The sequence below is a fragment of the Triturus cristatus genome, chromosome 7 (genome assembly GCF_964204655.1).
Source record: "Triturus cristatus chromosome 7, aTriCri1.1, whole genome shotgun sequence".
Classification (NCBI taxonomy): domain Eukaryota; kingdom Metazoa; phylum Chordata; class Amphibia; order Caudata; family Salamandridae; genus Triturus; species Triturus cristatus.
Window position 1 is genome coordinate 1,594,296,649 of NC_140590.1, and position 25,548 is coordinate 1,594,322,196.

General features: G+C 49.1%; 1 protein-coding gene across 1 annotated transcript in view; it reads left to right on the forward strand.

Annotated features, from left to right (window-relative positions):
- The first annotated feature begins 243 nt into the window (after positions 1-243).
- Positions 244-25,548, forward strand: part of TUBB1 (tubulin beta 1 class VI) — a 55,872-nt gene continuing 30,567 nt past the window's right edge. Inside the window, exons 1-2 of the mRNA XM_085619455.1 lie at positions 244-725; positions 10,428-10,536. Of these exons, the coding sequence (XP_085475581.1) occupies positions 669-725; positions 10,428-10,536 (166 nt within the window). The 5' untranslated portion in view covers positions 244-668. The remainder of the gene's footprint in view (positions 726-10,427; positions 10,537-25,548) is intronic.

Here is a 25,548-nt window from a genome sequence, read left to right on the forward strand (position 1 = left end):
CATGTTGCCATCTATGCAAAAGTCGTGTTTAAATATCCTAGTCTGGAGGGCTTTCAGAGGTCGGTTGCCATGCGTGGTACGTGCACCCGTCTTATCTGTACACACAGCTGTTTGCAAATGGAAAGTGCGCCGTCATCTTGCTGCGGACCCTTTTGACGCGAAGCCCAGTCCAGGGAGGGCTGGCACAGGAATTCAAAAATATTCAAGATCATTATATACTACGCCCATTCTTCCACGTGCCCCACAAATCTATGTATTATCGATCTGCCGTGTCCTGGTGATTTCAACTGTGCGGTAATAAGTATTTCCTCCGAGTACTATTTGAACTCCGCACTGGTGAAACGAGAGCGGCAGTAGGAACACGTATTATGTCCAGTGGCCCTAGAGAACCCCAATGATAACACGGCTGGGCCCTCATATTCTGTAATCATGGCGTCGTGGTGATAAAGGCGAGCCTCAGAGGTGCGGCGGTGCCTCGCGAAGGAGAGCCTCGTGCTGACGGACGGCGAGGGCGTGGTGGGCTCGCGCAGGCCGGTGCTGGTGACATCATCATATAAAAGCCTCTCCCTCGGCCCCTCTCACTGTCACTCCAGCGCCTCAGCCGGGGCTTGTTCTGAAGACGCACAGCAGTACCTGTTCCACACACCGGCCAATCAGAGACCAGCACCATGCGCGAGATCGTGCACCTGCAGATCGGCCAGTGCGGCAACCAAATTGGCGCCAAGGTAAGAGCGCGCGAGAGTCTGGACACAAGGGGGCAGATTTACAAGTCCCTTTGCGTCATTTTTGCGCTGCCGTTGCGTCACTTTTTATTACACTCCTGTAGCGTAAAAATGTGGCCCATTTACAACGTGGCGCATCTAGGATAGATGCGTCACGTTGTAAAGCCCTGCGTCACATTATACCTGCGTTAGGTATAATGTATGCAGGGTGGGCGTTCCAACGCAAAAAAGCCTCATAGAAGTGACGCAGTGAAATCTACAAGATTTCACTGTGCCACTTCTAGGACGCCACTGCATCAAATTCTTACGCCTGCAGGCGTAAGGAGTTGCCGCAGCACAATGAGGATAGGCCTCCCCCTGCATTGCTGGAGTTGCGTCGTGCTTGCGACACAACTCCAGTAATGCGTGACTTTTGTGTCAACAGATGCGTCAGAATTTTTGACCCATCTGTCAATCCCTGCGCCATGGTGCACCGTATTGTAAATACAGCGAATCCATAGTGGCTCAAGGGTTTCTCAGGGTGGCGCAGGGAAAGGGACGCATCTTTACAGATGCGTCACTTTCTTGTAAATCTGCCCCATGGGGTCTTATTTACAAGCCCCTTGTGCCCCCTGTACGTCACTTTTCCCATCTTAAAAATGACGCAAAAGTGGCACAAGAGGCTTGTAAATTAGCCCCATGGAGTGAAATGTCCAACGTGACAAAGACTGTTTATCTTCTAGCATGCTGCATATACGGAAGTTTATCCAGTCGTCCTAATACTGTACTTTGCTGTGGTGCGGTTGTATGTCAGAGGATTACGGCCAAAAATATTCTGGTACAAAAATATCGTAGCCAAAATATTGTCCACCATAATATTGTGAAGGTAGGAACACAAGAAAGAATAGACGTGTCATTCAGTATAGTAAATGTACATTTACCAATATATACTTCACAACATTTTGGTAGTGGATATTTTGGCTACAACATTTTTGAGTTTTTGTAGCATAATGTTTTGAATACGATATTCTGGTAGAATACCAAATTGGTGACCAGCGTTAACCGAGAAGCTATCGTATCTGCTTGCACACAATAGACAACAGGGGTTGAATCTCGAAATATATGTTTATGTTTTTCAATATGTGCAATGATAGGAAAGAAAACCATTCAGCTGCATTGGCATGATTGGAACCATAAAATAACAGAAAATGGTAATTTTATGCACTGCAGGAATAGAGTTTCTGGCAATTTCCCTGGAGGGATATTGTTAACATTGCCATCAAAGCATGAAAATTGCACTTTTATTTTGTTTAAAGGATGCAGAGGCAATGGATCCAAAATATATCAACACTGTGTGCCACAAGTTACATCACAAAAATGGCGCAAAATGGTGCAAAGAATTGATTTGGGGATTTACTTTCAAGCGTAAAACATGTACCCATGCAATCACCCAGGGGTTTGACGCAAATTCCTAGCTACTAACATTGGTAGCCAGGGATTTGTGCCAAGCCTCGTTCAGGCAGACATAACGCTAAAGAAACGTTTTCTTTTCTTAAATCTTTTCAAACTTAGCATGTGTGCTGTACTTTGTACCTCACACATGCAAAGTTATGAACTTGTTAAACTATGTCAAAGCATAGTATTTATACTGAACTAGTCCCCTTCTAGTACAAACCCTATGCTTGACTTGACACACACATACCTTGCACTATAGTGCAAGGGTGTGTCTGTTGGCACAACTCAACCTAAAGTGTGTCATTAAATGATATACTAAGGCCATCATAGCAGCCACTGATGCCCAGAACCCCACCACTTTAGTCAATATTAGCACTAATCATTAAAGTGCCTTAGGCCATGCAGTTTGTCATAAGTGCTATATAAACTGACAATATCATTGACAATAACATTATGGAAATTAGGGTGGAGTTCTCATGCAATATTTCATTCTGCCATGATACTATTTAATTTACTTCATGGCAGGTTCAAGTTGTGACTTGTACACATATAAACTTGATATATATAAAATTAATCTTGGTTCGCATATGTGAAATTTATGAAAAAAAATACATAATAATCTTGAAGAATGATGGCCCCTGCATTTATTAACCACTTCCATTGGTGCAAGTATTTCTAGCTGGGTGCTGAATGGAAGTTCTGTTTTCACAAGTTTCTTGATTTATAGGTAGTGGCATTAATCGTGAAGCCAAGGGCTAAGGATGTTCCAATGTCTAAGGCTTTGGACTTCCAACATTTGTCTATTATTCAGTCTCTTACAAGGGCGTTATAGGATCAGGTGAGAGGCAGCTGACTGTAAGTGCCTGGCTAGCACATATTGGCAAGCTCGTTTTCGGATCTAGTTAGGACATTTGCGCAAGTTTGGTTAATACATAATGCAAAGTGTTTTATAAATGTTATTCTGATATTCGCTGGCAGCCAGTAGAAGGATTTCTAGGCTGGCTTAGTATGGTTTTGACTCTGAAGTGTAGGCACAGCATACTACTAGGTCTTTCACTCTTTGCAGTAATTTTAGGTCTGTCTGATGCAAGGCATTTTGTTATCTTACAGTGGGGACTTAGAGCCAGCCAATTGCTTACCATTGGTTGGCTTTGTTGTCACTCTCATTTGTTTGCTTCTTATTCATTAGCCTTGAAGGCTCCTCTTTCTCTTCTTTCGTTTGTGCCTCCCCAGTGCATGAACGCATTAGTAGTATCCTTTGACTGCTCATTTTTCAGGCTCTACTTTTGTCTAAGTTCTCTATGAGAGCACCTGTGTTTTCCAGCTGTCTCACTTGTGCACTTGTACCTCTTCTGTATTTAGCTTTTTCACCCGCCCTCAGTCCTGTTCGTGCTTCCTCCTCACCCACCTTCCCTTGCTGTTCTCGCTTCCCCGCCGTCCCTTCTCTGTTTGTTCTCCCAGCCCCGCCTGCCCAACTTTCATTGTTTGTTTGCTTCTTAAGCCCCTCCCACCCGCCCTTCATATATCTCCCTTTCCCCATCTGCCACCGTTGTCAGCTTGTTTTCTCCATCCTCACCCGCACACTTCGTGTCAACTTGCTGACCCAGCCCCTACTGGCTAACCTCTCTTGTCAGCTTTCTACCCCATCCCCTCCTGCCCACCGTCTGTTGTCAGCGTTTTTCTCCTAGCCACTTCGGCTCACTCTCCATTGTCAGCTTGGTCCACCATCTCCTTTCACCCACCTTTGTTGTCTGTTTGCTTCCCCAGCTCTACCACCCCCTTTCTGTTGTGCATGCGTTTCCCCCAACCTTCCAGCTCACCCCCCATTGTGAGTGTGCTTTCCCAGCCCCTCTTGCCCTCCCTCTGTTGTCCACGATCTTCCCCTCCTGCCCACCCTTTGTTGTCAACTTGCTTATCCATCCCCTCTGCCCACCCTCCATTGTCCATATGCTCTCCCAATCCCTGCATACCAACCCTCCATTGTCCATATGCTCTCCCAATCCCTGCATACCAACCCTCCATTGTCCATATGCTCTCCCAATCCCTGCATACCAACCCTCCATTGTCCATATGCTCTCCCAATCCCTGCATACCAACCCTCCAATGTCCCTGTGCTCCCCAGCCCCTCCTGCTCACCCTCCTTTGTCAGTTGTCAGCTTGATCTCCCATTCTCTCCCACCCACTGCCTGTTGGCAGCTGTTTCCCCAGCAGTTCTCACCTGCCCGCCCTCCTTTGTCTGTGTTCCCCTGGCCTTAGCTTGCTAACACAGCCCTTCCCACTCACCCTCCTTTGTCAGCTTAGCGCCCCTGCCCCTCCAGCCCGCCCTCCATTGTCAGCCAGCTTCCCTCACCCAATGTCAGCTTGCTTCGCTAGCTCCTCCCACACGCCCTCTGTTGTCAGCTTGCTTCCGGGGCGCTCCCACACGCCCTTCATTGTCAGCTTGCTTCTCCACTATTATCACAAAAAAAGCTCCTGTACGTCCCTCCGGCAAAAAGCTAGTATATCACAACAAGGTATGGTGCTTATACGATAAACCGAATTATCATACAGGGGACAAGATCCTAGATTTTAGGAAAGTGCTCAATGTTTTCACACAGTTATACTTAGCAGGATTCCAAGAAGGTGGGAAAGCCATTCTTTATTGAAGAGGATGCCTCACTCACATAAAAGTGTCATGCTTCATCATCGTCATCCTCTCCCCACCCTGGTAAGATGGCACCACCAGGGCGGACTCAACCTACTCGAAGACTTGGTGATAGGAGGGATTTCTTGAATAAAACAACTGAAGAGAGGGGGATCCAGATCATCTAAAAATACCTTAGAGTTCCTCAGTTATCACCTCTGTTAGTGAGGACTTATGGTAGGTCTAAAAACAATGTATCAGGCAGGTATGAAGAGAACAATGACTCAAACTCATCTTATATTAGCAGCATGTTTCTTCCCACTAGCCAATCCAGTCTGGGGTGTTCACCAGGGCTCTAGGATCCCTAAATTTAGACAGTAGACTCAATCTATCCTACAAGGTACTGCACCTAGATTACCACTAAAAGCTCCCTACCTGAGGTTTCTTAGAACCAACTCAATAGGCCAACCCTAAATTTTAGGGGATACCGGTAGTCAGGTCAGGGAGGGGGTGGTGTCCTGTGTAGTTACACTTTCCTCAAAAGGTCCACCACACCCGAGGACCTAATTGTTCCGGCACCCTGACGCTGGTACCAGTATCCCCTAAAATGTATGGTTGACCTATTGAGTTGGTTCTAAGAAAACAAGCATCTGGATTTAGCTAGTCTCAAGCTTTCAGTTGCTCGCCCACCTCTGCTGTTGAAGGCCCAGACTAGTGGGCCAATTGAAAGGGTACAACCAAAGGCCTACCCTTTCAACTATTGGGATTTAGTCCTTGCTCCATTCATACACCGGAAGTGCTCCTGCATTCAAAGGTTGGTTGGATCGAGGCAATCCGCGATATGAAGGTGCTCCTCCGTGCCGTTCTCCAGACAGATTTGAGTCCGGGTGTCATTGCATTCATTTGGAGATTTGCCTGCTGTGGAACAAGTACCTGCCTCAGAGAATATAGATATTGAAGAGAAGATTTGAAAAGAATGATTTGTGTCTTTTGACTGGTGGGGGAAAAATTATCTAATCCAATCAAGCGCCAGGATGCAAAGGGGTACAGGGTTATTAGGATTATTTTTTTTTTGTAAAATCAAAAAAACAGTGGTCATTGGTAAGAAGGTACTGCAGAAAAAATAATTTTAGCACTTTAGTTTTTAGAAGTTATTAAATAGTGTTTAAGCCTTGGTATTCAACTACTTAAGTATGAATCCGCCAGTTTTACTGCTCACTTCAGGCTTGCTTGCTTCTGCTTAAGGAAATAGCTGATTGCCATGACCTGTTTTCTATAGAGATTCCTGGCTCCCGCCCGAGCATTATGTTTATAAACCTCACCCAGATGACAGAGAGGAAAAGACTTGGGCGGAGTTCAGAAATAATTTAACATTGTACATAACTACACAGATACAAAATGGAAGCTGCGTCATTGGCAGAAGTCCTCGATGTCGGGTTTGTAAATTCCGGGCGCCATCTTTAAAGTCCCACTCGAGACCCTTTTTAAAGAGGACCAGGCTGGCCATGCAGGGTGTGGCTGGGGTACAGAGAGAGACTGACTGCACCGCAGCGATAAGGGTAGACCAGGCTGTACATACAACTGCTTCTTATAGATAAAGCCGTCCAATGTGGTTTTTTTCCCGGGTGTGATCCTCATACCATGTTGTTGAATTTGAAGTTGAAAAATATAGGCTAATTTAGCTCAATGTTTTACGTTAAAGGGTTTTCTTTCGCAGGGTGCTGCTCTCTGTTTCATTTACTGTTGTTTTTGAACTGGGAGTGATACTGCCCACATTTCCAAGTGTGTTTTAAGCACCAAGCTCTATTAATAAATGTTAACATAATGCGTATTCCACATGCATACTTAGGGTAGGCTCTCCCACTTGTTTGTCTCATAATCATGTCAGAATCCTGGAATGAGATGCTTTGACTTCTGTGACTGCCAGGAACCAAGGGGTATATTATCAAGACAGGCGATAAAATTATCGCTGCTTTAGCGGCAGAAAACTGCCACTAAAACGGCGATAATGGGCTTGATAATATGCTCTATGGAATTCCAATTGAAGCCCATGTTAGATGTGAAGGACATCTAACCTGAGCTTCAATTGGAATTCCATAGAGCATATTATCAAGCCCATTATCGCCGTTTTAGTGGCAGTTTTCTGCCGCTAAAGCAGCGATAATTTTATCACCTGTCTTGATAATATGCCCCCAAGGGACTTAGGGGCATATTATCAAGACACGGCGTTAAAATTATCGCTGCTTTAGCGGCAGAAAACTGCTGCTAAAGCGGCGATAATGGGCTTGATAATATGCCCTTGAGAATTCCCATAGAAGCCCATGTTCTGGTGTCAACATGGGCTTCTATTGGAATTCTCTGCGGCATATGATAAAGCCCATTATCGCCGCTTTAGCGGAAGTTTTCTGCCTCTAAAGCGGCGATAATTTTAACGCCGTGCTTGATAATATGCCCCTAAGGGTTTTCGCTGGGGCAAAGTGATGCAAAGTATTGCAAGCTCATGAGGGCTATTTTCTTTCCGGGGCAAAAGTTATCTTGCTCAGGAAATGTTCCCTTTTTCTCAGTCCAAATAGTGCTGTGTTGCTTTGTACAACTTTGAGTCAAGTGTGCATTACTACGGTGATCAGTGCAAGCACTTACGGTTTTGGAAGCAAAGCTTGATCTACTGGGATGGTCAGATTGGGCCTTTGAATAAAAAATAAAAAAAACACATCCTTGAAGCAGGTGCTTACACGGAGTCATTTTTTCATTTCGCCAAACGTTCCATGCATTGTACGCGTGCCTCGCTGTACAGCACACTCGCAATGTGTGTAACAATTTTGTTTTGGCGTACAATTTTCGACTGGAACAGTATGCATCTAGTACAAACCTTTGCTAGACAGCATATATACACATTTGTGCACCATGGTGCAAAGGTTGTGCCCGGAGCTGGGCAACCCATTTATGAACCAGCGCAGGGGTAGTGAGCAGCAGCAGGCTATATTTCTTAAAATGGCTCTGCATTGCTTTCTCACCCTCTTGCAACGCAACAGCTATGGTTGCTGCGCTGCGTTTTTCCAAAACGGAAGTGTGTTCGGACTTCTCCTGTGACGAACCCTGGGCCTCTGGAGGGAGTTCTAGCTTCTTGTAATGGTTGCTGTCAGGTCGATGAAGTGAGCTATGAATTTTTTTCTGTTTTTACACCAGGTTTATGCATGGAGGTCCGGCCTATGTCAAGAAGTGATGTCAAGTCATAGGGGAGGATGTGGTATTAGGGCCAGAGATCTGGGGCCATATTATCAAGAACGGCGATAAGGGGCTTGATAATATGCCCTTGAGAATTCAGGGTTTGATGTCCTTCACACCAGAACCTGGGCTTCTATTGGAATTCTCAAGGGCATATTATCAAGCCCCTTATCGCCGCTTTAGCGGCAGTTTCCTGCCACTAAAGCGGCGATAATGTTATCGCCATTCTTGATAATATGGCCCCTGGACTATACATTTCACTGTATATATCTTCAAATAGGTACATGACTGCAGGGAGTGGTCTCTAGGACTGGGTAGAGCACTTTACCAGTGGTATTCAGATCTGACCTCAGGACTCACCAGGAGCCTTCCAAACTTAGGTACAATACTCTTGAGGAGCTTTCTAAAAATAGACATAGTATTTCAGATGTGGAATGGACTGGGTAAGATACTCTAGGTGTGGTTCCAAAACTGTACACAATACTCCAAACCTACACAGCTGTGCTCCATATGAAGCCTCCAAAAATAGCCAAAGCCTTCATTACAAGTGGCCTGGGGTATGCTGTTATAGTTACTGTACCCGATAAAGAACTATTCTTTGAGGAACGTTATGCATCAGGTGCAACAAGTATCTCCAATTACACGTTTCCCCTTAATAAAGGGGAATAACATATCTCATTCCGACCTGTGTAATCCTTAATGAGTCAGTAATACTGCACCCAAGAGAAAACGAATCCCACTGTATCCGCAATTACCAATGTGGTATTACCACATAATTTCGCAAAGGTAATCTGAATGATCCTCTTGCGTAATTCCTAACCATCCATTTGTGAAGCACTACAGCATGGAAATAACACCCTAGTGTATGTGGTATTTGCACGCCAATAAATGCGAGAAAAAAACTACACAGGAACTGAATTTACACAAGGTACTCCCCATTAACCTCACCACAGATTCGAATCCTGGCTGGGCAACTCAGACTCCTGTCCTTTTGACATCGAAGAAATTCATATTAATGAGGTTCAGGGGCGTAGTTTGGTCAGGAAGATTGTGGGGGGGGGGGGTAAGCTTCAGATTTCCCAACAATCACTCTGGCATATCTTGTTAAAATACATTATGAAAAGCAGAACACGGGAGGGGCAGCTTAAGAGGCGGTAGAAACAGAGGATTGTTATGGGTACTTCAAAACACAGGGCCTCATTTACAAGAAAGTGACGCATCGCTGCATTAAAGCAGCGATGCACCAATTTACTTGCGCCTGCAGCAGAAACCCTTGCACCACAATAGATGCGCTGTATTTACATTACAACGCACCATGGCGCAGGGTTTGTTGGCGCATTGCTGGAGTTGGTGGGAAAACCAACGCAACTTCAGCAATATACACAATACAGAGGCGATGCGTCAGTTCACACTGATGCATCACCTATTGAATGAGGACCAACGTGTTAGAGTGTGAAAAGGTGACAAAGTCAGCTTATGCTCAAACATATTTGTCCTGAATGTGACACGTACAGGTAGGCATAGTGCCCACTTGTATGTGTGACACCAGCACGTAATGTTACAAATTGTGACATTATGTGCACATACCTACTTTCTGTGACCCACTTACCTTGTGACTTGATTGCATATTTCAATCAAGTCACTACAGCTGGTGTGGTCCCTTGAGTACAGCCAAAGCGTCATCCCTGCGCCTGGGTTCAGCGGGCTTAGGGACCGTGACACATTGGCAGTGCAGCAGCCCAAAGCAGGATAAAAAGTGGTAAATACTACTGCACCAGTTTTACAGTAGGCGTTTCCAAAGGAACACTCACCTTGCATAAATTAAATTCTACCTTTGCACAGCTGATTCTGACACAGGTAAAAACCATCACCACTTGAAAAAAATTGACGCATGCCATGTAAATATGGAGCAAATTAAGCGCCTCCTTTGTGTAAAAAAAAAAAAAAGTGACGCAATGGCAGTGCAAGAGGCTTGTAAATAAGCCCCACAAAAGTTTTCAAATTAACTACGTTTTAAGGCAGAGACGATAGAGAAAGAGTGTTTTTGTCAGTGGGGGCATGCTAAAATCCAGGTTTAAATCCGACAGATACCTCACCATACTCTACTGAAAGCACCTGTACCCAACTATTTACTACAGAATACATTTTTTAGGGGGGTGTAACAACCCCAAACACCGCCCCTGAAGCTAAGTCCCTGAGGATGTTGGTGATAAAATATATTATTTCGGTTTAATGGCACAGTGCAGTTTCTGGTGCGCGCTCTATAAATGATACCTCCCTCCCATCTGCTGATAAGCACAATGGATTAAATAAAATGGTATACTTTGAGTTATGGTGCACTGTGTGTCTCGGAAGTCTGGGAAAGGATCGCTTTGGATCCCCTCCCACAGCCACTGACGCCTCTTCCTTTTTACCATTCTCAGTTCTGGGAGGTGATAATCGATGAACATGGAATTGACGCCACCGGAAACTACGTGGGCGACTCCGCCCTGCAGCTCGAGCGCATCAACGTCTACTTCAATGAAGCTTACTGTGAGTACTCCAGCTTAATTTAAGTGAGGGAATTTACGGGTATTAATTGCCCACCATGCAATTATGTGCCAGGGCCGAGTGCAAGAGCTCATAATAAGGGAACAGGACAATTAACTGTAGTTACAGCTGTTTCAATATGTAGAAGTATTGACGGGTAACTGTGAATACATTGGGATGTTTTTCACTGAGAGGGGCTGTGAGCAGGGCCACTAGAATTATGCGGCAAGAGAGGACCAAATTATGGAGCAGAGTTAAGCAAATTATGCAGCAGGAAAAGGATAATTATGCAACATAGTGTGCCACATTTTGAATAGTATTACTTCATTATTTTGTCATTTTTAAACTTTCTGGAAATTGGTTGCATTACATTAGTACAAATTTAAAACCTGAATATAGCAAATATCAACAGAAAGGTGACCAGTGCAGCTTCGCTAAGTTCCTTGTACTGCGGAGCAACACATGTCATTGCATTCTGACTAACTTTTGAACTGTTTGAGCTAGAAACAAAATGTTTTTTTGGGGTTTAAATCTGCAGATTATGTTGCAGATGATAGATGATGTGGTAAATATGATGAATCTATAATTATGCCAAAATCGCTGCGGAGGCACTAGCACATAATTCTAGTGGCCCTGGTTGTGAGTTACATAAAATAAACCACAGGAGTGAAGCCACCCACCAGCCTGTGCAATTACCCACTCCTCTACCACCTAAAGTAAACAAGCATTGGCATAGCGAATAGGTCTCGCCTTTGGGACCTTATTAGTGTTTGGCCAGAGCTATTGGCTTTGTCAATGTCTTTAAACTATGCTGTAGAGCATTGTGGCTGCAGTGCAGCATGTTGAAAAGTTATAATAAAAAAGTGTTATAAGCATTTTTGTTACCCAATATATAACCAAGAAGACATTATGTACAATTGAACGACTCTATTAAAACAAGCATTTGCAATGCAATAGGTCTCGCATTTACGCAAGTTTGAGCTATTGACATTGTAAATGACAATGCCTTTTATTTATGTTTTGGTTTTTAAAACATAAATAAAAGGCGGTGTCATTTACAATGCCAATAGCATAAACGTGCGTAAATGCGAGACGTATTGCATTGCAAATGATTGTTTCTTGTCCAACCTCCACATCTCAGGCAAAGCTACGTCTGGAATTCTGCTTGACCAAACAGCAATTTTTGCAAGAATCATGTGTTATCGGCTTTTGGCATGAATGCAAGATTGCAAAACGTGGCTCACTAAATTATTGTTATGTCCCCAGCTTGAGAAAAGCAGATCGAAAACGAGTTTCCGCCCACTCTGTCAAGCTTCACCGAGTGCTAAACAATTTAAACGTGCAAAAAGCCTGGGAAACCAACTCTTTACAGCAACTGTGCAAAGTAATACTAAGTTATGAAACGTGTGCTATTTCATTTTAACCAGACTTAAAATTCGTCCAATCGCTAAAACACGTCTGCATATTACTATCTCCCCAAAAACACAATGCAGGCTTACCTGGCAGAAAGCTCTTCAATGACATCTAAAAACGAGTTTGAGCTATTGGCATTTTAAATAACAGTGCCTTTTATTTTTGTTTTGAAAAAGAAAACGAAAAGAAAAGGCATTGTTATTTACAATGTCAATAGCCCAAACTCGCGTCAATGCGAGACCTATTGCATGGCAAATGCTTGTTAATTACTGCTAGGTCTGAGAAGCGGAAGGACGCACCCCACGTAAAACCCTGGGCACACTTCGACAATAGACCTGCCATTAAAATAATCTTAAAAGGTGCACATCAGGAGCTACTTTGAAACTAGCCCCGGTCACCAACCGTCTACCAGCCCGTCGATGCTGTTGCTCTACGCGGGCATTAGTTGGGCTACCTCCTCCCTGTGTCAGCAAACTGTGCAGTTGGTTTGGCTGTGATGCAGTAGACCCCCTCTGCTTTCCCGCGGATCCGGCACTGCGGGCAGGGATTTCAACCGCTCGGGCCGGGGGTGAGTGTACAGCGGTTCCGCCCCCATCCCAGCAAGTGGCGGATTGTAGGGAGGGTGCGCGTTGTCTACCGTTCCAGCCGCTTGAACCCCAACCGCCACATCACAAGAATCGCGTGAGTCCCGGCGCGTGGCCGCTCCTCCCCGCCTCAAGCCCCGCCCACGGAATCCCTGCTGCCGGGGCGTGTGAGCGCCTGCACCCGTGGGAGCAGCTATGGAGGAAGAAGAGTTGATGCTGGCCATGGCAGAGATCCCTGTGAGTACCGCGGCATCTTGGGGAGGGAGGGTTGGGTGCGCCTGGTATGGGTAGGAACTCAAACGTTTTTCGTGCCATATTGTCCCTCAGCCTTCTTACAACCATTTGTCCCTCCCCCATAACTGCCTGTGATCTGCGGCATTGTGGACTGTGCCCTCAGGGAGCAGGGTCAGCCCTGCCTCCCCCCCAGTATTCCGCAGGATATTGTTTTCTTTGTGCCCCTGGGGGATGATTTTAAGCAGCGATAGGCGGTGGTAGATAAGCCTGTCAACTGTTTAGTTATCGGGTTGAAAACTGTAACGCGATGTGCATAAAATAGTTTATTTTGAAGCATTGTTATTGCGCTTTGGCAAAACTTGGTATCTTCGAAATCACGGGAAATTAACTATTGGTCCCCCTTGCTGCCGGAAGTTCTTCTATCAGTCGTGGTCTCTCTGCACGTGTCCGCCTATTTAAAAAAAAAAAAAAGTGCAAACACAGCCTTCGTGCTTTAAAAAACCAAAGGTCATTATCACAGCATGCCGACAGGCGCCCCACGCTGCGGACCTATAATTAACTCAGCAGGCACTCAACGCGCAAGCGCGTTCACAGCGAGAGCGAGACCTAAAAAATTACGAGGCTGGTGAGGACGAAAGTGAAACTGCTAGCTGGCTTGCGAGGGAAGGGGGACAGGAGATGTGCACGCCGCGTGGCTGTAAGCGCGTACACCAACTCAAATCCGCCAAAAGCCTGCGCGTGCACATCTCCTGTCCCACTTCCGAGGCAAGTCAGCAACAATAGATCTCGCCGAAAGCAGCGCTTCGCGCTGCGTTCGCAGGCGAGACCTAAAAAGAATTATCATTCATAAATGTCCGCTAGTTTTTTATACCTTGCAATGCTGGCAACTTCTTCCTGCCTGTTCTACTGCTTGTTTGTTCTAGTTTTTTTGTTATGGGGGAGGGCAAAAATAACAGGAGGGTGGAGGTTGGAAAATAGTACATGAATTACAAAACGAGCAGCGGAGGGAAACTAGGGGTGAATTAACAGATGCCAGATTCCGAGATAGTGCTTAGTGCTGCTGAGGTAGTGGTGTGCTGTGCAGAGGTGATGCTCAGGTGACGCTGAATGATACTCCGGTGCTGCTTAGTGATGCTGAGGTGGTGGTGACCTGGTGTGGAGGTGCTCAGGTGATGTTGAGTGATACTCAGTTGGTGCTAAGTGATGCTGTGGTGGTGGTGCTGCACTGGTGCCAAGATGGTGCTGAATGATGCTGAGACGGTGCTGTGCAGATGTGGTACTGTACTGGTCCTGAAGTGGTGCTCCGCTGGTGCTGAAGCGGGGCTGAACTGGTTAGAGTTGGTGCTGCGCTGGTTGTGGTGCACTGATGAGGAGGTGGTGTTGTGCTGATGCTTAGATGGTACTATGCTGATGCTGTGGTGGAGCTGTGGTGGTGCTTAGGTAATGCTGAGTGATACTGAGGTGGTGCTAAGTCATGCTGAAGTGGTTCTGAGTCATGCTGAGGTGGTGGTGCTGCGATGGTGCTCAAGTGGTGCTGCAATGGTGCTCAAGTGGTGCTGAGCCATGTTCAGTTGGTACTGTGCTGTGGCGATGCTGCACTGATGCTGAGGTGGTGCTGTGCTGAAGTGGTGCTGTGCTGGGGCTGCGCTGGTGTTCCACTGAGGTGGTGCTGCACTGCTGGTGGTGTGCTGTTGCAGATGTGGTGCTGATGCTGACATGGTACTGTACTGGCACTGTGGCGGTGCTGTGCTGGCTCTGAGGCGGTGCTGCGCTGGCTCTGAGGTGGTGCACTGATGAGGAGGTGGTGCGGTGCTGATGCTGAGATGGTGCTGAGTGATGATGAGGTGGTGCTGAGTGATGCTGTGCCCGAGTTGGGTGATGATGAGGTGGTGATGATATGCAGGAGTTGAGTGATGGTGCTGAGGGATGGCATGGTGGTGGTGCTTAGGTGGAGCTGAGATGGTGCTCAGGTGGTCCTGAGTGATGCTGTCCTGAGGTGATGCTGCATAGAAGCTGAGTTGGTGCTGCAGTGGTGGGGGTGCACTGATGAGGAGGTGGTGCTGTGCTGATGCTATGATGGTGCTGCACTGATGCTGAGGTGGTCTTTGCTGTGCTGGTGCTGAGGTTCTGATTCTGAGGTTGTGTAATTATCACAAATTTAGAGGGAAGAGAGATTTACATTTCCACTTGCTACAGCTTTACACTTGTCACAACTACCTCTGAATTGGGGATAAAAGCATGTGTAGAAAATTTAATAATGTATACAGAAACAATAAATGCATGCATTAATCACCACTTCTTGCACCAGGATGTAATTCAGGTGCAATTTGTGCCACGAAGAGATCGTAATTACTAATTTAGGTAGGCAGCTGTATGTTTACATAAAAATGTGGGGCAAGGCTTAAAGTGAGAAGGTGAACAAAATGTATAGTCAGTTGGGTGTACTCATTCTATAGGACAGATGAGTTCTTTCATCCAATCAGAAAAGACCTTGACCCTGTATTTGCATGCCACAGCTTGAATGCCAGTACATCTGAGAATTCTGTTCTACATTATGTACATTTTTGTATTGTTCAAATCAGTGCTTGAATTGGAAATTTAGAAGTGCACAGAAGTGTCTGTACTATTCAATGAAAGTACCGAACCTCTGCTGAGAAGTGCAGGTACTCGTACTCTGCCTTTCAAAACAAAGAAGTAAAGGTACTCGGTGCCTGCTAACCATGAAACATATGCCTCGATGTTAAAGTCTGATTGCTCGATCTCGTGATACTAGGCTTGAAAGTGACACCGTTCTGCTTAAAGGTGCCTCTTGTTGGCTCCATGTGCCTGATAATTTATAAACTCACACAATTCACCTAAAGAATGTTACAGTCCGTGTTCATCGAAAGTGTAACCCAGAAAAGGCATTGCTCCTGATCAATGCACTCAAACATTTATGGGGAAGCTATTTCCGGTTTTGGTAATTCCCATTCATGTCGATGTCTTTCCTGTGTTCTGCCCTCTGGTGCGCACATTACAATTAGCTAGGTCCCCACAAAGAACGGTCACGTGTTGTCTAGAGCCGTCATGTGCCCTTCACCTACCTGGTTCTGGTTTGAAACTGGAATCTCTCCTCCCAGCCGGAGAGGCGAGTGGTGCCCATGTCAAGGAGCAGGGGAAGCAGCAAACGCAGTTGTGTTTACATCCAGCCTCACTCTGTGATTGAGGGATAGACAGAGGCCCGCCCAGAGGTGGGAGATAGCAGCAGCGAGGAGTGAGCGTGACTGAGGATCACAATAAAATAGTGACAGAGTGCCATGGCAGAATGCATAGTATTGCCATTGGCACCCCTCAGTCCCCCCTCCAACAAAATACATTACCCAATAATAACACACACTCAGACTGTTTGATTGGGTACAAAATGCTGCAGGTTTATTACATACACCGTTATGTAATAGGTGGGTTATCTTACGGGCGTTCCAAGGGCAGGCAACCAACTGGGCCGCCTGCCCGCCTGATGAGCCGGGCAGCACTGGGGCAAACACCGCCTATGCCTCCGTCCAAGTGATTCTCTTCCAGGATCACGTGACCGTTGGTAACTTCTACTCACGCCCCTTCCCGGGGCGGAGCGTAGCATAGCAAACCCCCGGTTGTTCAGGCCAACAACCGCCCCAAGGACTAGCGGGGCGCCGGCACGGCTTCCGGGACCCTCCCATGAGGCTCCTCGGATTTGGCTCTGGCACCTCATATGGTGCCACGCAGAGGTACCCTTGGTACCGGCCTGCTTCCAGATCGCCCTGTAACTCCGCCTGCAACGAAAAAAGAAAATATTACAATATTCTCACCCCCACCTGCCAACCACGCCGGGTAAGTGGTAGGGAGGGATGAGGCGTGCGAGGCAACAAGAGGTCGCCGGCATGGTGGGGGAGGGCTATATAGCGTCCCCCCACGCCCAGAGGAGCCCCGGAAGTGACGCCCGTCGCATCACTTCTGGGCAGGAAAGAATAGGGGGACACCGGCCGGCGTCCCCGCCCCCCAGGAGGGGGAGGCGGGGAGGGGTGACCCTAGGGCGCCGCCCGCCTAGTGGCCCCCTGCGGGGCCGCGGTCAGCGGCATAGTATCGCCATTGGCACCCCTCAGTCCCCCCTCCAACAAAAGACATTACCCAATAATAACACACACTCAGACTGTTTGATTGGGTACAAAATGCTGCAGGTTTATTACATACACCGTTATGTAATAGGTGGGTTATCCTACGGGCGATGCAAGGGCAGGCAACCAACTGGGCCGCCTGCCCGCCTGATGAGCCGGGCAGCACTGGGGCGAACCCCGCCTATGCTGCCGTCCAAGTGATTCTCTTCCAGGATCACGTGACCGTTGGTAACTTCTACTCACGCCCCTTCCCGGGGCGGAGCGTAGCATAGCAAGCCCCCGGTTGTTCAGGCCCACAACCGCCCGAAGGACTAGCGGGGCGCCGACACGGCTTCCGGGACCCTCCCATGAGGCTCCTCGGATTTGGCTCTGGCACCCCCTATGGTGCCGCGCAGAGGTACCCATGGTACCGGCCTGCTTCCAGATCGCCCTGTAACTCCGCCACAGCCCTGGAGGCGGCCACCGTCGCCGCCAGAGCCCCCCACCAAAGCAGCTATAGTCTTACCTGCCACCTCTCCTGTCTGGAGCTTCCTGCAATCCAGATGAAAGGAACCATCCCTGCTGGTTTTAGATGGCCCCATCTATATCCCAAGCCCTTGACGCTATCCTGGGTCAGATGGTGTCTGCTGAAACCAGAGGCCCGTCAGGCCTGGGGAGTTGTGCCAAGAGCAATTCCCCCCACACGTGAAAGTTCCACTGCTTCACTTGCCTCGGCCCCGAGCCAGCTCAGGGCGGGGTGACCGCCAGTGCCCAGGCTCGCAAGGCCCCGTTTATGTAATGGACGCACCTAGCTGACATTCTCCTAGCACTGAGTGCGCCTGAAAACCTGCGTGCCCCTCTATGGGACAGCATTCCGCTAGCTAGGTGACGACTCCCCCACCCGCCTGGCTGCTCTGGCTATTCTGGCTAGGGGGGATTCTATTTAGCCTATGAACAGTTCCTATGTTTGCTAAATCCTGACGCGCAGGAGTGCTCATAACTGAAGTGAGTGGCCATGGGCAAGGGCTCCCATGCCTTTGCCATGTATCCCTTATTCTTTATGGGAAATATGCCCTTTCAGCTCACTCCGTGGAGAAACCGCCCAGGCATACTGGCTTAGAGAATCTGTCTGATTTAAGCAGTGCGCATTGCCTGCGGCATGGTCCAAGCATTACGGATTGGCTAAGTCCTACTTTCCTCATCTTAGAATGCTCCCAGATAAGGGGGTGTCCAAGGGTTACCCACCGCCAGCCCAGGGCATCCCCGGCGGTGACAAGTTACCTGCTCCGTTGAAGTTTAGTTTTAGTTACACACAGGGCGTGCCAACTCTTCTATTGACATAGTGTCCCCTTGTGTTGACACGCTGCTACCTCCTTATTGGGACGGCCACACACTCTGTTGGCTGACCGCAACCCCACCAAGCGAGGTACAAGTGTCAGTATCCCAGGTTCCCAGTTTCCTGCTAGCTCCAGTACACTACCAGTGGTTCCGCTGGGAGGTACCACAGACCGGAGTGGTCATCCGAACCTTAAGGAGCGCCCCATTCTCACCTGGGCGCACCTCTAAATGCTAGTGGTTTCACACAGCTGTGAGGCTAGAGAGATACCTCTTAAAACCATCTACTGGTTTTGCTACTCGGCACCCTTATGGATGGAGCTCTGTGTTTGCGAAGCGTGCATGCCCCCCTGGCACGGTGTTGCTGAAGGGCTGGGGTCTGTTACCTTAACGTCTGAGGTGAGGGGTGAAGGAACACAGACAGGTAACAACAACTGGAGGATGTATGTACTTCTGCCAATGCCTGACAGCGGCCTAGCTGTGCCCCAAGACCTCGCGAACTCACCCCCTTGGGCTGTTAGCCGGTGGCATGGCAGGCTGTAGTTTAGCAGCTCATGACATTGCCTCCGTGTATAAAGCCAAACACCGTGCCTCACTACATGCCAGTGCCTCTGGCTTAAACAATGCCTGTTAGTTGTATCAGAAAGATGAAGCAAACTTCTAGCTTCCCAGCGTAGCTTACTGCGGTTGCTTCAATTCTGACCTGGTGGGACTGTCACCTTAACGTGCTGAACCTTCCTCAACCGTCTCCCTTTGGTGAATAGCGAGCTCAACCGCGGATGAACCAACGCACTAATCAACTTCCGCAACAGCCAGACAGGTCACATACACGTGATCGAGGTGCGGGAGTGGGGGCCCTTTGTGAAAGGAGTGGTGGCGCACAATCCCCGTCCGGAGACAAAATGTTTTACCTCGTTGTACTGCGAGATCGGTACATGCAGGAACAACATAACTATCCTTTGCCAACCCTTGGCCAGACCATAACCTTAGTCTAAATTGGGACCAGGGAAGACCCTGGTAATGTCACTGATCAAGTCTGTGATGTCATCTGTGACCTCTCCCCCTGTGCTTTGTGCGATATTGGCCCTCCTAGGTGTGGGCAGAGCCCCGGGAAGTATACATGGGTTCTAGGCCCATAATGCACCCTTGTCGTGGAGAAAGCTGAAGTCATGCTTGCCGGTACCCGGCCAAAACCGACAACCCTTTTACCCTTTTCCAACAGCAGCACGTCCATTAAAAGACATTTATAATTTCCACATGCCTGACTCCTGATGTCCAACGGACCTAGTAGGCCAAGCAGCGCAAACTCACTAACTGGAATAATACGAAAGTCTTCTCACGGCGCATGCCACAGAGGCTCCAGCAGGACACCGAGGTTTACACCGAACAACCCGATTCCCAAGTGATCCCAATGTGACCTTGGCTGAGAAGAGCTATCCCTGTACCTACCGGAAATGAAAACTTTGGAGCTGAAGCCACAAAAGCTAACTAAATGAAGACCAGAGACCGGGGAACTCCCCAGGAGTCTATACTCGCAAAGCTGGAGTCATGGAACACAACACATGTAGGATACCAGAGCCTGTACAGAGGACAGCGAGTCAACCGATACTCATGTACATATTGATCGATTTTGAGGCACAGGCACCCTCTAAACTCTGGAACCAAGTTGGCAAGACTACTTCTATGGAGAAAAGCATTGAAAGAAACGCTCCTCAACGTCAAGTGACACAACTACCCGCTTACGTCTACCTCGCTGGGAAAGGTGGAGCGATGCCCACTATTGGGATAGTGAATGAATAATCTATTCCTACAGCCAAATTGTTAGAGCCTGCCCCCCGGGTGGGCTTTCTGCTTAGAGGCCCCTAGCAGTGCACTTGGGTAGGGAACCAATAATTACCCCCAAACTGGTGTGCTGCTTTGCCCCACCCAGGGCACCCTGTCCGGTAACCACCAAGGTAGCCGTACCGCAATGCCAACATAAGGACGAGTAAAATACTTTCTGACCTAGGGCTGTTCGCGGCGACACATACATCGTGACGCCCAGGACTGCGCAAAACTAGAATCGGCATACGCGCGCGCTACATACCGCAAGGCAGTTCTACTGAATACCTGACAATTGTGCCCCTATAAGCCCGGACTCCTGTCCGGCGGCCACTTCTTTATGCACCACACCTTTCTCCTGCCATGCTGCCAATCAATAGTAACACCACAACTACGGATCCGGGTACTCGTGCAAACGTGAAAATCAGCCTATTTCAAGCCCTCAAAACTAAAAGGATGGCTTGGGCAACTGGCAACAGTGATTTTAATGCCAATTGCATTAATCCATGCCTTCTGGGTCATCTCTACAATAGACAGACAGTGCCCACTCGTGGCAGACTGTCCCACGCGCCAGTGAGCAATTAAGTCACGGGCAGCGCACCAGCACCCGCTTAGTCGAATTACCCAGTGCACTTTGTGCTGTAATTCGGCCTAGTGGCCGCTGTGTAGTTTGCCGCTGTGTCGTTGCATCCCTGTAATCAATACAATATGGGCACTCCACCTACAAGCTCATCTTATGGCTTTGTCAATGCCTCTATTGGCATCGGATAAGTGAGCCACAAATCTGACTCATTTGCGTTTGCTCGTTAACCAACACTGAGCCAAGGGACTCGTGCAAAGTGTATGCACTATTAGCCACCGTCCCCTCTTCACTGAGGCTGCCTAGACAAAGAATGGATAACACGCACCATTCCCATGGTCCTCCAGCTGGTACAAAGTAACGGCTCGATCACCTAGTGACCACCCCACCTGCTGCCCCACACACCAAGGTTGTTCACCACTGGCCCCTTCAGTTGGGAGCGTAGTGTAACTGCTTATGGTTTAACCAGGACTTTGTGCATAAACAGGCACACATGGCGTTTGCACCAGAGTCTGACCCCAGAAAGAAAGCGCTTGCGATCCTAAATGCATCTACCATACCCACTGAGCGCTACCAACAACCACCCGCAGTTGCACTTCCAGCGAGAGGCGGGCCCCATTTTGCCCCACCCGGCCAAAACAGCAGGCCCCAGCCACGCTGCCGGCAGCCCTCGGCTACCCTACCAGAAAAGTCAATATCCCGGCACAATCCTCTACCAAAAAACTCCTAGATATTCATGGGGGGTTCGGGAGAGCAGCTTGAGGACACAGCCCCCCCGACCACTATACTGCCACTACGCCAAGCTACCACCACTGGTGACTCTTGTATTCTAATGGACCAGTGCTTCTGTGCTATCACCTTAACTGTATACATTAAATCTGCCAAACTAGATTAACTATCCATACCCTTCTTCTTACAACTACCACTTGATTCTAGGCCCCAGGTACGCAGGGCCTGGAGGGAAGGAAAACGATTAAGTGGTAATGCCAAGGCTGACGTGGAGTGAACAATCGCAGAACGAGGGACAGTGCCATCCAATGGCCTAAACACCTCACTGCACCAGGAATCTACATAAACGATCAGTGGTGTAATAGCTCCTTTGTAAACTCTCTTTACCACGCTTTCCACACCTTCCCCTCACCCGGCGAGGAGCTGTTCCCACATGCTGTCCGCGAACCCCACCCATGTCGCAATGCGTTCGCACGCCGAAGCACCCCCCGCCTGCGGCCACATGGGCGGTGGGCCCCCTACCCCCAAACGTTCTGTCGCGCGGCACCGGGCGGGGGGGGGGCGGCCACTTGTCCCCAGCTCCCTGTTAGGTACGGGGGACCAAGCGATTTGCCCAGAATCACAGGATGTTCCGCCCCACCACCGAGACTCGAACCCAGCCTGCCAGGTACGAGGCCGCGCGCCCTAGCCGCTAGGCCAACTCCTCTCCCCGAGCACCTGGGGAGCACCCCGCGAATACTTGAGAGGACACCGCGGCAGGTGCTCCATCCACAGATCCCCTGGACCCAAATCTCTGCATTGGGACGTGGGGGGGGGCAACGCCCGGTCCTTGCTGACCACCGACACAGAACCCACCAACATTTGCTGCATAAATATCCAACATAAAATCTTCTGTAGGCAAGCCCGAAACCGAAAGATCTCTCCTACGCACCGGGACGCATTAGTCACTTCAGTACTCTGGCGCGATGAAACCGCAAGTTTTTTTTTTTTTTTGGTTTGTTTATTGTTGTATATTTACATAGCGCGAACTCTAACCAAAGGTATTGGAGCGCTTGACGCGAGCACCGTGTTTACAGTCACATTTGGGTAAACACGGAAGGATTAAATTATTTGCCCGGAATCGAGGACGTGGACGCGACCTCGAAGCTCGCAGGCCCGGCTAATCTATGTAGCTCAAGCTCGCCCGAAGGTGTTGGAGCGCTTAGCAGGAGCACCATGTTTCCCTTCAATTCGGGTAAACTCGGAGGGAGTAACTGATTTGCCCGGAATTGAGGACGTGGACGCGACCTCGAAGCTCGCCAGCCCTGCAACTTTATATATATCGCAATCTCGCCCGGAGGTTTTGGAGCGCTTAATGGGAGCACCGTGTTTACCCTCAAATTCGGGTAAACTCGGGGGGAGTAAATGGTTTGCTCGGAATTGAGGACGTGGACGCGATCTCGAGGCTCGCAAACTCTGCAAATTTGTATAGCGCAATCTCGCCCGAAGGTGTGGGAGCGCTTACCGGGAGCACCGTGTTTACCTTCAAATTCGGGTAAACTCGGGGGGAGTAAATGCTTTGCCCGGATTTGAGGACGTGGACGCGACCTCGAAATCGCAAGCCCTGCATATTTATGTAGCGCAATCCCGGCCGAATGTGTTGGAGCGCTTAGCGGGAGCAGCGTGTTTACCTTCAAAATCGGTAAACTCAGGGGGAGTACATGCTTTGCCCGGATTTGAGGACGTGGACGCGACCTCGGAGCTCACCAGCCCTGCATATTTATGTAGCGCGGTCTCAACCCGAAGGTATTGGGGCGCTGAGCATGAGCACAGTGTTTGCAAAACGCGGGCGCACCCCAAGGCCGTCCGAACTCGCGCACTGGCAGTTCAACTCGCGCAAGTCACACAGGGCAGAAATAGCGACGCCGCGATTACGCTCTGACCCAGTACTTGATCCCATGTCCTCAACGCCAAAAGATTTAATCTCTGCCACATGCAGGCGCATTTCAAAGCTCTCCAACTCGTGCCCCGTGCAGCTCAACGTGGCAAAGTACACAGCGCGGGAGCGGGGACGCCGTGGTTAATGTCGGAATCAGGTGTCCTCCAAGCCAGGCGGCTGCACCTCTGTAACATGTTGGCGCCCTCCCAGGGCCCTCCGAGCTCGTGCATCGTGCGGTTCAACTCACCGAAGTCATGCAGTGCAGGAATCGAGCACCGCGGCCAAGCTCGGACCCAATACCTGGTCAAAAGTTTCCAACGCCACAGCATGCATCTATGTACACGCGGGCGCCCCCCAGAGCCCCCCCGACTCGTGCCTTGTGCAGCCCGACTCGCCCAGGATCACGCAGCGCCGGGCAAGGACGCCACTTGACCCGAAGGTAATGGAGCGCGTTACCTGAGCAACGGTTACGTTATTCAAGGACAAAATCAGGCACGGGGAGCTGAAGAGATTCACCCAGAATCACCGGAGGTGGACGCGTCCCCGAGGCTCGAGCCCTGGTTTCCAGCACCAAAGTCGGCAGTCTAGCCGGCGGACCACATCCTCTCCCCACAGCGGCAACAAACCAGCCCACGACCCTCCAAAGGGTTCCCGAACCGGGCGGACCGGATGGGCCACATGAGCCCGTGTTAGACCTGGCACCTTGGCGTGAGTTTCCCTTCCACTTTTTGCTGATGTGCCTCATTGTGTTTTGTTGGTGTTAGCTGCTCAGGGCACTGTGCCACTGCTAATCCGTGCCACAGTGCAAGTGCTCCCTTTGGAAAAGTGTATACATTGATTGGTGTCCATGTGTGGCTTATTTGGTTTACTATCAGCCCCTAGTAAAGTGCACCATGAGTGCCAGGGCTTGTAAATACAAATGCTGCTGGTAGGCTTGCAGCACTGGTTGTGCCACCCACAGAAGCGGCCTAGTAAAATGTGCTAGGGTCTGCCACTGCAGAACCTGCGCGCTGTCTGGTACTGTCACGCTGATTGCGCAAGTGCACCTACTTGCCAGTCCCCAAACCTTCACCTAACTACATCTTAGTCACCCCTCTGGTAGGCCCAAGGGCAGGGTGCATTGTAGGTATAAGGTAGGACATGCCCTGATGTGTGTGGCATGTCCTAATAGTGAATTACAGCCATTTTCGTTTTTCACTATTGAAGGCTACCTGCTCTCCATAGGCCAGAATGGGCTGCTGGAATTACAACACGCTGTAATCCCAGTGGACTCAGAGAGCATGGTAGAAAGTCAAATTTAGTATGCCTGAACTCAGAATAATAAAATACTTCTTTTAGTAAAGTTTATTTTAATATCCTGTGTTTGTAAATACTACTTTTAGAAAGTTAGTATTTACTGACCTGGCCATTTCAGTCCGCCTCTGCTGTGTGTGTGTGTGTGTTCTGCCTAGTAACAGTAAAGGAGCAGGGCTGGGGAATTCCAGGAGACAGGCTGGCTGCCAGGTGGTGGGTGGAGAGATTACACCAGGATGTGTGGGAGGAGTACACCTTTGACTCTGAATAGACCTGTGCTCTGCCACCACAATGTCGGCTCCGCCCCCTGTGGAGCGACTGATGTCTCTGCCCTGCTGCTGAAAGGAAAGAGCAGAGTCACCACAACAAAGTGCTCCAAAACTGGACTGAGCCAGGCCCAGGCCCCCTGGCGACAAAGAACAAAAGAATTGTGCTATAAAAGAAGGAGCCCTGCTCCTAAGAAATCAGATCCTGTTTGCGCCAAGAAGAACCTCTGCCCGAAGAGAAGGACCTGGGAAAGCTGCATGGAGGACTACTGTCTCTGACCTGTGAGACTGGCCTGTGGTGGGTGCCTTGCTGCTGAAGGAGAGGAGGAAAAAGACTGAAAGTCTTTTGATCAACTTGTGCTTTAAACAATCTCCAAGGGCTTGCTGGTGAACTTGCCCCCTGATCTGCGCCCCAGGAACAGTGGGCGCTACCCCCCCTGGAAGGAGAAGAAGCTGCCGTGGGTGATTCTACAACGCTGACCCCAGAGAACCTGTGCACCCCCTCATCTCGCTGAGCAACGCGACTTCTGCCGCCGGAGCTGCTGTGAGCAACGTAAAGGCCTGCCAGCCTGAGCAAAGCAAACAACTGCCCCCTCGAGCCGTAGCTCGCAACGTAAGGAGGAGATCACCGTGTCTGAGCGCTGAGCCCCTGCGACCCCCTCCGGGCCGTAGAGACTACTGTAAGGACCTGAAGTGCCCTGGTTCGCCACATCCGGAAGAAGCTAACAGCGCG